This window comes from Triticum urartu, chromosome 7A, assembly GCF_056163025.1.
Source record: "Triticum urartu cultivar PI428250 chromosome 7A, HENAU_Tu73, whole genome shotgun sequence".
Lineage (NCBI taxonomy): Eukaryota > Viridiplantae > Streptophyta > Magnoliopsida > Poales > Poaceae > Triticum > Triticum urartu.
The window spans coordinates 696,005,498-696,016,524 of NC_141879.1; the positions used below are offsets into that span (position 1 = coordinate 696,005,498).

The 11,027-nt window shown below is 50.1% G+C and overlaps 1 protein-coding gene across 1 annotated transcript; it reads left to right on the forward strand.

The window, feature by feature from the left end:
* The first annotated feature begins 6,796 nt into the window (after positions 1-6,796).
* Positions 6,797-8,753, forward strand: LOC147961670 (uncharacterized). The gene is made up of 4 exons (XM_087533895.1): positions 6,797-7,184; positions 7,269-7,628; positions 7,713-7,922; positions 8,607-8,753. The coding sequence occupies exons 2-4, from the start codon at positions 7,299-7,301 to the stop codon at positions 8,751-8,753; spliced, it is 687 nt and encodes a 228-aa protein (XP_087390021.1). The 5' UTR covers positions 6,797-7,184; positions 7,269-7,298.
* Positions 8,754-11,027: the final 2,274 nt, after the last annotated feature.

An 11,027-nucleotide genomic window follows, 5' to 3' on the forward strand; every position in this document is an offset into this window, starting at 1 on the left:
CACTGGTCAAAGCCCGTCCGTGCAAAGTCAAAGGGCTAGATCGCGTGGTCAAACGCTACAGGGTTAGGCGGGACGGGGGCCCTGGGGGGTAGCAATGCCACCGGACCGTGGCATCGGGCCCTCATACATGCGGGGTGATGTGGTGGCATGTCTGAAGAGGCGGAACGCGTGTCCGGGGTGTGCCCCCCCTCACGGACGGCGCCGCCGCCGCCACCTGGAGGGGGGAAACGGACGCGTGGGGTCTACACGGAGGGGATCTTGCTGTGGGTCTGGCCCGGATGTTGCTCCAGAGTGTTCCTATGGGCTGACCTAACACAACCGGGTGGGGAGGTCCACTGGTCAAAGCCCGTCCGTGCAAAGTCAAAGGGCTAGATCGCGTGGTCAAACGCTACAGGGTTAGGCGGGACGGGGGCCCTGGGGGGGGGGTAGCAATGCCACTGGAGCGTGGCACCGGGCCCTCATACATGCGGGGTGGTGTGGTGGCATGTCCAAAGAGGCGGTACGCGTGTCCGGGGTGTGCCCCCCTCACGAACGGCGACGCCGCCGGCACCTGGAGGGGGGAAACGGACGCGTGGGGTCTACACGGAGGGGATCTTGCTGTGGGTCTGTGCAAAGTCAAAGAGCTAGATCCGGCGGTCGTCTGTGTTAGGGTTAGACGGGACGGGGTATCGGAGGGGGGTAGCAATGCCGCCAGGTGTTACGGTGGGCCCTCCTACGCTTGTGGAAGCATAGTGGCATGCTCAGGCCACTATGGATTAGCCAACTATTTAAACAGGTCATGTTGCTTGTCTTTGGGCGAGGTGGGACTATTTTTTTTTAAAAAGCAGTTGCCATCTATGCCTACGGCATATGCCGACGGCCTGGCCGTCGGCATAGAGACGCACATGTCCACGGATCGGTGACGTGGCAAAGTGGTGGGCCTATGCCGACGGCCAGGCCGTCGGCATAGGGCCGACCTTATCCCCTTGCGGTTCACCCCCGCCACCCATTCGCCATCCATCTCCCCCACCGTCTCCTCCTCGCCCGACCCCGATCCCCACTCGCGCCGCCGCCGCCGCGCTATCCTGACCCTCGCCGCTGCCCCACCCTCGCTGCCGCCGCCGCCCTATCCCGACCATCGCCGCGCCGCCACCCCATCCCCTCCCCCAACTCCGGTGCTGCCCCGCCCCCGCCCCCATCCCATCCCCCACCGCCGCCACGCCGCCCCCCACTGCCCGCGCCGCCCCCATCCCCTCCCCCACCGCCGCCGCACCGCACCCACTGCCCGCGCCGCCCCCATCCCCTCCCCCACCGCCACCGCACCGCCCCAAGACCGCCGTCGACGCCGCCGGGCCCCGCCGTCCTCCCCGCCCCGCGCCGCCCCATCCGCGCCCGCCCCGACGTCCTCCCCGCCCCGCGCCTCCCGGCCCCGGCCCGACGTCCTCCCCGCCCCGACGTCCTCCTCGCCCCGGCCCTGCCTGGCTCTGCCTCGCCCCGGCCCTGCCGCTCCGGTGAGACCTCCACCTTTTTTTTTCTGTTTTTAGATAGATAGATTGTTAGATATATAGATAGATAGATCGATAGATAGATCAATAGATAGATAGATTGTTAGATAGATAGATTGTTAGATATATAGATAGAGATAGACAAATTTTTTGTTCGATGAGATGAATCGATGATGACGATGAATAGACAATGATGATGAATATATTGTTGATATTGTTAGTTGTGATGATGATGATGATGAATATGTATTTAATATTGTTAGTTGTGATGATGATGATGAATATGTGATGAAATAACCCTACATGATTCAAGAATAAATGAATGCACCTAAATTTGTGAGTTGATGATGAATATGCTTTATGAGTTGTGATGTTCTAAATTTTTGTCGCGTTGGAATTTGCAGGTTTTGTAGAGTTTCATGTTGGTGGAGTGATCGTCATCGGAGTTGTTGGTCAAGGATCGTCCCTCCTCTGTTCGACTACTTTCTCTACAGCCGAGGGTGAGCTACAAGTCCATCTCCTCCAATTTTTTCATATCACTAGATTTCATTCTCAAGTCAACTGACGTAACCTAGGCGTCTCCCGTCCGAAAGGGTTGCATCGATAAATATGCATTCAATTGCATATTTATCACCGCAGCTCTTTCAGATTGTCCAGCGCTTTCCACGGACAGCCCGAGGATGTGTAGATTGGGTATGTTGTTCATGCTCTACCCCGTTCCGAGACAGGATTTCGGCGGCGCCTCCCTGTTGTTCTCCGGATGCACATTCTCTCGGCATTTTGCCGAGACGTGTATCTGGAGAACAGCGGGGAGGTGCTGCCGAAATTTTGTCTCGGAACGGGGTAGAGCGTGGACAACGTACTCAATCTACACATTCTCGGGTGGGATTAGGACCCATCTTTACCTATTAGAGATGTAGGTGGATTAAACGCGGTAGAAACTGAAAATTTGATGTGATTAATTTAAGTGAATCCTTAATTATGTTGTGTGGGTTGCAAAAAAGCAGAGGTGGCAGATAATCAGTGGATGTACAGTGGTTTTATCCGTCGGAATCGAGTAACATCAGAGTGGATCGCGAAAACCGATGTGTATTTGAAGGAGATGTTTAGGCACGAGTATGCGGATGACAAGTACTGTAGGAAGTGCGGTTCGTCTCGGTACATTGAGGTGGTCGGTGAGGATGGTGAGAAAAAGCAGCTAACCATCCCCGTTAAGGTTCTTCGATATCTTGATTTTATAAAAAGACTGCAGCGCCTTTTCATCACGAAGGAGTCTGCCAAAATGATGAAGTGGCACAAGGAAGGTATAAGGTACAATCCAAAAAAAATCATACATCCATCGGGAGGGGAAGCATGGAAGTCATTCGATGAAGAATACCCCGAGGAAGCAGCCGAGGCTGGGAATGTCAGAATAGCCATATCAGGTGATGGGTTGAATCCATATGGTATGTCGTCCAATCCATACAGCTGTTGGCCTGTGTTTGTAATTCCGCTCAATCTTCCTCCTGGTGCCCTAATGCAACGGAAGACCATGTTCTTGTCGCTCATCATTCCGGGGCCTGACTACCCGGGGAAGCAGTTGGGTGTGTTTATGCAGCCGCTTGTGGATGCTTTGCACCATTCTTGGTATTTTCCGAGGTTGACATACGACCGGGATTTGCAGAGAAATTTCTTGATGAAAGTTTGGTTGCACTATTGCATGCATGACTTTCCCGGCTATGCTCTATTCTGCGGATGGTGTACAAGTGGTAAGATGCCATGCCCAGTGTGCATGCAGGCTCTGCGAATGATTTGGCTAAGTAAGGGTGGCAAGTATGTAGCCTTTGACCTGCATCGATAGTTCCTCCCTCCAGACCATCCAGACAGGGAAGACAAGAAGAACTTCACGAAAGGCCGGGTTGTTCATGAAGTAACCGAGATTCCAACATTTTCGGGGGCAGATGTTCTTGCTCAGCTAAAAGCTCTCAAGCCTAAAGTCGAAGGCAAAGGCAAAGCCAAAGCCAAAGGCTTCGAGGGATATGGTGAGACGCACAACTGGACGCACATTACCCCCTTCTCGCAGCTTCCCTATTTCAAGGACCTCAAACTTCCTTACAATATTGATGTGATGCACACCGAAAAAAATGTGACAGAGTCACTTTTCCACACGATCCTCAACATTCCTGATAAGACGAAGGATAACGTAAAAGCTAGAGCCGATCAACAGAGAATTTGTGATAGACCACGCCTGAACATGAAGCCTCCCACAGGCGGTCGTAAAAACTCGTTCAAGCCAGATGCTGACTTTGTCCTTAAACCGCCAGAAAAAAAGAAGTACTTATCTGGCTGAAACAAATTTTGAAGTTCACCGATGGTTATGCATCGAATATAAGTAAGGGAGTCAATCTTTCAACGGGCAAAGTGACCGGCCTGAAGAGTCATGACTACCATGTATGGATTGAGCGGATAATGCCGGTGATGGTTCGAGGCTATGTCCCCGAGCATGTCTGGCGAGTGCTTGCCGAGCTTAGCCATTTCTTCCGCACGCTCTGTGCTAAAGAAGTAAGTAAAGAGGTGATTGAAAAATTGCATAAGAAGGCACCGGAGTTGATAGTCAAGCTAGAGAAGATCTTTCCGCCAGGCTTCTTTACTCCGATGACACATCTCATTCTGCACCTCGCGAACGAGGTATTGTTGGGGGGCCCTGTGCAAAATCGCTGGCAGTACGGCCCTGAGAGGCAGAACAAGCATCTCCGACGGAAATGTGGAAACAAAGCTAAGATTGAAGCTTCCATAGCTGAGGCAGTTATCCTAGAGGAGGTGTCAGACCTCAGGACATCATACTATCCAGACCATGTTCCCCATCTGCATAACAAGGTGCCTCGATACAATATAGAAGAGCCCAAGTATCAACCCAGGCTCGATCTATTCAACGCGCAAGGTGGGAGGGCTGGGGCCTCGAAATCTTATAACATGCCACGACAAGAGTGGGAGGACCTCATGTTCTATATCTTGCACAACATCAAGGAAGTTGAGGAAGTGTGGATGAGGTAATACCACTACACCATTCCTTTATGTCTTCCACATCATCATGTTTCATGTTCACTTAGTCCCGGTCTAACACCGCTTTATCTTTTTAGTGATTTCGTTCAAGAGGAATGGACGGGAGTGAATCCTCCTACTGAGGCGGAGGCACTTACTCTTCTCCGTCATGGAAACCCTGGACGTAAAAATTTTGTTGCTTGGTTCATGGAGAAAGTAATTTTCCACAATCCCCTGTTAAATACCTACTTCAACATTTATTAGTTAACCTAACTAATGCACGCAACAATTTCCATTATACTTGTAGGGAAAAGATTCGAACATATCTATGGATGATGAATTGAGATGGGTTTCCATGGGTTTTGACCCTGCCGTCGTGACATGTAAAAAGTATGATGTGAATGGGTATCGCTTCCATACAGAGGAGCACCAAAACAGCCGCCCCGATCCCAAAACTATAAATACTGGAGTGTACACCCCCAGTCAAAATTCAGTAGACTACTACGGAAGGGTACAAAATATATACGAGGTTAAATTCCGCCAGGGGCGTGAGACCCTAAGTCTGCCTGTGTTCAAATGCCGATGGTTCGATCCGCAGGAGGGGGTAAAACATACGCCTTCCATTGGTTTGGTCGAAGTTAAACCATCAACCGTCTATGCCGGAGCCGATCTCTTCATTGCGGCTACCCAAGCTACACAAGTATATTATCTGCCTTACCCATGCCAGAAAGTGTATCTAAAGGGTTGGGAAGTTGTGTTCAAGGTGTCGCCACATGGTAAGCTACCAGACCCGAATGAAGACGATTACTACAACATTAACCCCATGACATACGAGGGAGTGTTCTATCAAGAGCAACCTGATGATGATGATGATGTGGTTAGAAACGATGACGCTAGACCATTGGGTGATGATGATGTGGACCCAAACGTCGACGATGCACGGAATGATGGTGAGACCATTGTCAATGAAAATGACATACTTATGCTAGAAAAGTTAAACGAAAACGCTGACGACGAGGAAGAGCCTCCACCTCCGTCGGACAACGAAGATGATATGATTGATAGTGATGATGAGACAGACCGAGAAAGAGGTTACAACAGTGATGATTCATATGGGTTCTAGCAGATGTACGTTTCAAGTATTTTTTTCTATAGTTTAGGAATATGCCTTTTTATGCATTTTTATTAATGTGTTTATTATCATGCCTTTCCTTCATTTCATTAATTTACTAATTGCTTTTTCTCTTTTCAATGCAGGTTCGTGGAACATGGGCAAGGGGAAGGCCGACGGCGTGGGTTTCCTACGCAAGGTCGTCGGCCTGCCTAGTCGGAGTGGTCGAGCACGTAATCCTCCCCCTCGGCTACTTGACGATGACTCCTCACAGGGAGGTCGAGGGAGAGGTGCCCCTAGAGGAGGAGGGGGCGGGGGGAGAGCCTCTAGAGGACGAGGTGCTGGGGGGAGAGCCACTACAGGGGGTCGCGGCCAGAAAGAGCGCACCCTCACCGACTTAGGCGTGTTGTCTTCGAGGCCCTCCTCTAGTGAGGTACCCTCCTCTAGTGAGGCAGGCAAGGACGAGGAGGAGGAGGAGGAGGAGGCAGGCGAGGAGGAGGAGGAGGAGGAGGTTGGGGAGGAGGTTGGGGAGGGGGAGGCAGGCGAGGAGGAGGGTGGTGGCAGGGATGATGGTGGTGACGGGAAGGGGGTTGACACGAAGGGGTGGCTGCGTGGCAACGCAAAGCTACCAAAGCAGGTTCCTGCTACTGAGGAGCAGAAGTGGCTCATTGAGCCCACGGGAAAAGAGTAAGTGGTTCATTATGTTGCTTGTCACATGCTTATTCCGGTTGTTATTTATTTTTCTTGTCACATGCTAATAGTTCATTCTTTTGCAGCAACTGGATATATTCTAAAGGGGTCCGTATTCCCAACGGCCTCATCACCGTCTTGCTGAAGTTATATTGGCCGGGGTTGTACTGTCCTGATCCAGTCAGGCAGCCGGACCGTCGGGTTTTGGCCACGAGCTGGGACCACTGGGAAGCGGCCCGCCACGCGGACCATGAGACCCATGCCAAGGCCGTGATCACTACTTTCTGGGTGAGTTCTCTTCAGAAGCACAAGTCCATTCTAGTTTCATGAATGATTTAACTCATGGCTTCTCCCATTCTTGTTTCATGCATGATTGTAGAAATTCTATCGAGTTCTTCCGGAGCACAGGGCTAGAGCGGACCAGATCGTGCTGCGCCAAAGCAAGAAGAAGGCCCGCCAGATGCAGTACGAGGTGCGCTATGTGGCCATCTCCACATACTACCACGACTATCTTGGTGTGAAGATGACCAAGGAAGAAGCGCGGAGGATGGGCATTACCTTGGAGAGGCCCGAGTTCTTGGCGGTAAGTATAAAAGATTTTTCATTATGCTTTCATTACCTTGTGGTACATTATGCTTTATGCTTTATGCTTCCATAACACCAATTTGGACACACCTACATGCCATTATGCTTTTATTATGTAGGTGTGTCCAAATTGGTGTTATGGAAAAGACGAGTCCTGGGCGGCATTGGTGGATCTTTGGTGTGATGAGGCTGGAGCCTGGGCGGCTATGAGAACCCAAAATAAGGCTAACCGAGGGACGTAGGGAGTACATGCTCAGGGAAACCGAAACCACTATCTCCACAAGGCAGTTAATGTATGACTAACCCCATTAAACATTCTTCTTCTTCTATTTACCATCACTTTCTTATGTATGACTAACCTCTGTTTGGTGGTGCAGGAGGAGAAACTGAAGCGGCCGCTCTCACACATGCAGGCGTGGGAGATCGCCCATACGCGGAAGGACCCCAAGCCTGGCGAGCCCAAGTACTACGGCAAGAAGACCGAAGGGAGGAAGAAGGCCTACTCCGAAGCGTATCTGGAGTTACATCCTGACACACCTGACCCCATTGCGGCGCCTCTGGACGACATGGCGGTGGTGAGGATGGGGCCCAAGGAGCACGGTCGGGATGCGGTTCTCGATGCTGTGATCACTCCTAGTATCTCCTACACACAGCTTCGTCGGATCGACCCGAGCCTGAGCCAGCGCACGAGCCAGCCAGTGACTAGTACACAGTCCCTCTTTCAGGAGCAACAATCTGTAAGTATTTTCCCTCTTATCTTCATTTCTCACTTCATTTTCCGCATTTAGTAGTTTTATGAGTTCCATCATGTCATACCGTAGGCCTACATGGAGTACACACGCCAGGAGACCATGGCGTGGCATCAGAGGCTTTATGAACACCAAGTGCAGAGGGATAGCCAGATGCAGCAGGCTTTTCAGGATATGGCGGCCGGCAGGTGTCCTCAGTTCCCTACAGCACAATGCCCTCCAGCACAACCAATGCTAATGAGCTTTGAGGAGTTTGTGGCACAGAACGCTGGCCCCTCGCCGGTTAGTTCATCCCCAATCTATTCACCCAAAGCATGTCATGCCTTTCAACACAGTCATAGATCCCGTGCATGTCTTTTCAACATGCAGGGAACAGGTGGATCTACCGTTGGCGGTGGTCTTCGCAGCACTCCGGAGACACGGAGCCCGACCACTCCGATCCTCGGAGGCGGAGGCGGTAGCACTGCCGCTAGCACTGATGACCTGGACTTTGGCCGTCTTGGCGGTGACGACCTCCGCGGTGCTCGATGATGCTTGAGATGTGATGATGATGCTTGAGATGACTTGTGTGTGCTGATGATCATTTAGCTGACTTGTGTGATGATGCTTATGCTTACATTCGTTGATATGCTTATGCTTGTGTGATGATGATCTATTGTTGTCATGATGCTTATGCTTACGTTCGTTGATATGTGCTGCTGATATGTGCTGATGATATGTGCTGTTATATATGTGATGTTATCTGAATTGAACTGATTTGAAAACAAACAGAAAAAAGAAAAAAAAATTAAAAGCAAACTATGCCGACGGCTAGGCCGTCGGCATAGGGCCAGCGTCAGCTCCCAGTTGCTGACACGTGGGCACCTATGCCGACGGCCCAGCCGTCGGCATAGTTTGAAATTAAGCCGACGGTCCGGCCGTCGGCATAGGTGCCCACGTGTCAGCAACTGGGATCTCTGTTTGAAGTACTATGCCGACGGCCTGGCCGTCGGCTTAATCTCAGACTATGCCGACGGATGGGCCGTCGGCATAGCCCTGGCCCACGAGCAGCGGACGGTCGGCACGTGGCACATCTATGCCGACGGTCTAGCCGTCGGCACAGTTTTCTACTAAGCCGACGGCTAGGCCGTCGGCATAGGGGTGCCACGTGGAGACAAGTCGTTGGGCAGACTTGACGGCGGCCGCCGTTAGGCGATAACGTTGCCGACGGCCTTGGCCGTCGGCATAGATGTACGGACACCGTCGGGATAGGTCTTATGCCGACGGCCTTTCTATGCCGACGGCCTTTCTGGCTACGCCGACGGATATTTTGCCGACGGCCCTATGCCGACGGGGGCCGTCGGCATAGGCCTGTCCCGACGGCCATTCAGGGCTATGCCGACGGCTCTGGCCGTCGGCATAGGGTGCGATTCCGGTAGTGATGTAGGCCATTTACCCCAAGTGAGCTAGCCACAATGGTTACAGTACTACTCAAGTGTCAAAACAATTTCCCTAATTTTATGCTGATAAAGTCACACAACATCACAAATATGTTCGATTTGGTAGTCATTAGGAATAGCACAACCTGAAGTTATGTGCAATGTTGCCATGCATCTACGTTGCACCATTACTCGGTGATGTGTGTTATGTTTAATCTTGATCATGTATCTGCATATTAGTTTGTTTTTGTCCTGCATTAGTTCACGAGGTCTAGGACTGTAGCTAGCCGGTGAAACTTCAGCTGTGTGCATGCGAAGGAGGCGAGACGCCAGGCTGCCATGCAATGGGAAGTGCAAGGTGTGAAGCTATGTCGACGTGCGATGTAGCAAGGTTGTGAGAATTGGCAAGGGGCAAGTGAGGCTAGAGCCAACGTCCAGCACCAGTGATAGCCATAAGAATAGGCTGAATCAGATGCATGCACAAGTTGGTTAGTTGCATGGGTGCGTGTGCTAGCGAGTCATGTGTTAGTGGTCTGAGTTATTGCGTGAGGTAGCCAAGAGAAAGAAGAAGGGAGCTGATTTTCAGGTCCAATAATGCCGTGGTGCTCAACAAAAATGGTGCGGACAAGAGATTCTAGAATCATGGGCAACTATCGTCCCGATGTGTAGAGAAGCTACAGGCCTGATTTGTTTGATGCTATTGTTTGGCTTATTCAAGCAGGAGAAGGAACCACAAAATATTAGCTACTCCCTCTGTATGAATATATAAGATCTTCATTGGCAATAGTATCACCCTTATGACGTATAATATTGTATAGAGCTGGATATTGTTTCCGGAGAGTAGCATTACCTAACCACTTATCCTCCTAGAATCTAATTTCCGAACCATTCTTAATTGAGAAGGACCCATAGCCGAAGAAATATTTCTTCGTTGCCATTAATCCCGCCCAAAAATGAGAGTCCCCAGGCTTCCAGTATACTTGGGATATCGCCTTTCAACCCACATATTTTCTCCTAAGGAGGGTTTGCCATACACCATCTTCGGTCAACAACTTAAATAACCATTTGCCAAGGAGGGCCCTATTCTTAACCTCAAGGTCATGAATTCCCAATCCGCCTTGGTCCTTGGGATGGCAAACCACACTCCATTTAGCCAGTCGATATTTCTTTCTCTTGCTATCTCCTTACCAAAAGAATCTTGATCGGAAGTAATCCAATCTATGTAAAACTCCTTTCGGCAATTGGAAGAAGGAAATCATATACAGTACCATGTTACTTAGTACCGAATTTATGAGGACCAACCTCCCACCCAGAGATAGCAGTTTACCTTTCCAACTGCTAAGCCTTTTTTGTAGTCTCTCCTCGACGTGTTTCCATTCAGCATTTGTGAGTCTTCGATAATATATCGGTATACCCAAATAAGTGATTGGAATCATTTCCGCCCAATGTGACGTTCAGAAGGGATTTAATTGGACCTAGACTCCAATCTTGGAACATACTACTTCAACGATTATCCACGATACAGTTGTCACAGGGGTCTGATTTATTTCATTGGAACCTACATGGGAATGGACAATTCTTAGTGGAGTCTATGTATAGAGTTTTGATCTAGTCTGACGTGCCAGTTGATAATAATAAGAAGATCTAAAAGATGAAGATACCTTTTAAGAATAAAATCTTTGCATGGTATCTTCGTTGCGGAGTCATTCTTAGTAAAGATAACCTTATTAAGAGAAATTGGCATGGAAGTACGTAATGTGTATTTTGTCCGAATGATGAGACAATAAAACATTTGTTCTTTCAATGTAAATTGGCTCGTTCTATATGGTCAGTCATCCAAATAGCTTCTGGCTTGTACCCTGCTTGTAGTGTTGCTAATATATTTGGCAACTGGTTACATGGGATTGATCACAGGTTCAGAATTCTACTTAGGGTGGGAGCGGTTGCCGTGATTTGGTCGCTTTGGCTA

Excerpts from the sequence above, each read along its gene's own strand:
- LOC147961670 (XM_087533895.1), top strand. The coding sequence starts at position 7,299 with ATGCAGGCGTGGGAGATCGCCCATACGCGGAAGGACCCCAAGCCTGGC. Across the intron at positions 7,629-7,712 it reads TCTTTCAGGAGCAACAATCT|GCCTACATGGAGTACACACG; the intron begins GTAAGTATTTTC and ends GTCATACCGTAG. Across the intron at positions 7,923-8,606 it reads AGAACGCTGGCCCCTCGCCG|TACTATGCCGACGGCCTGGC; the intron begins GTTAGTTCATCC and ends CTCTGTTTGAAG.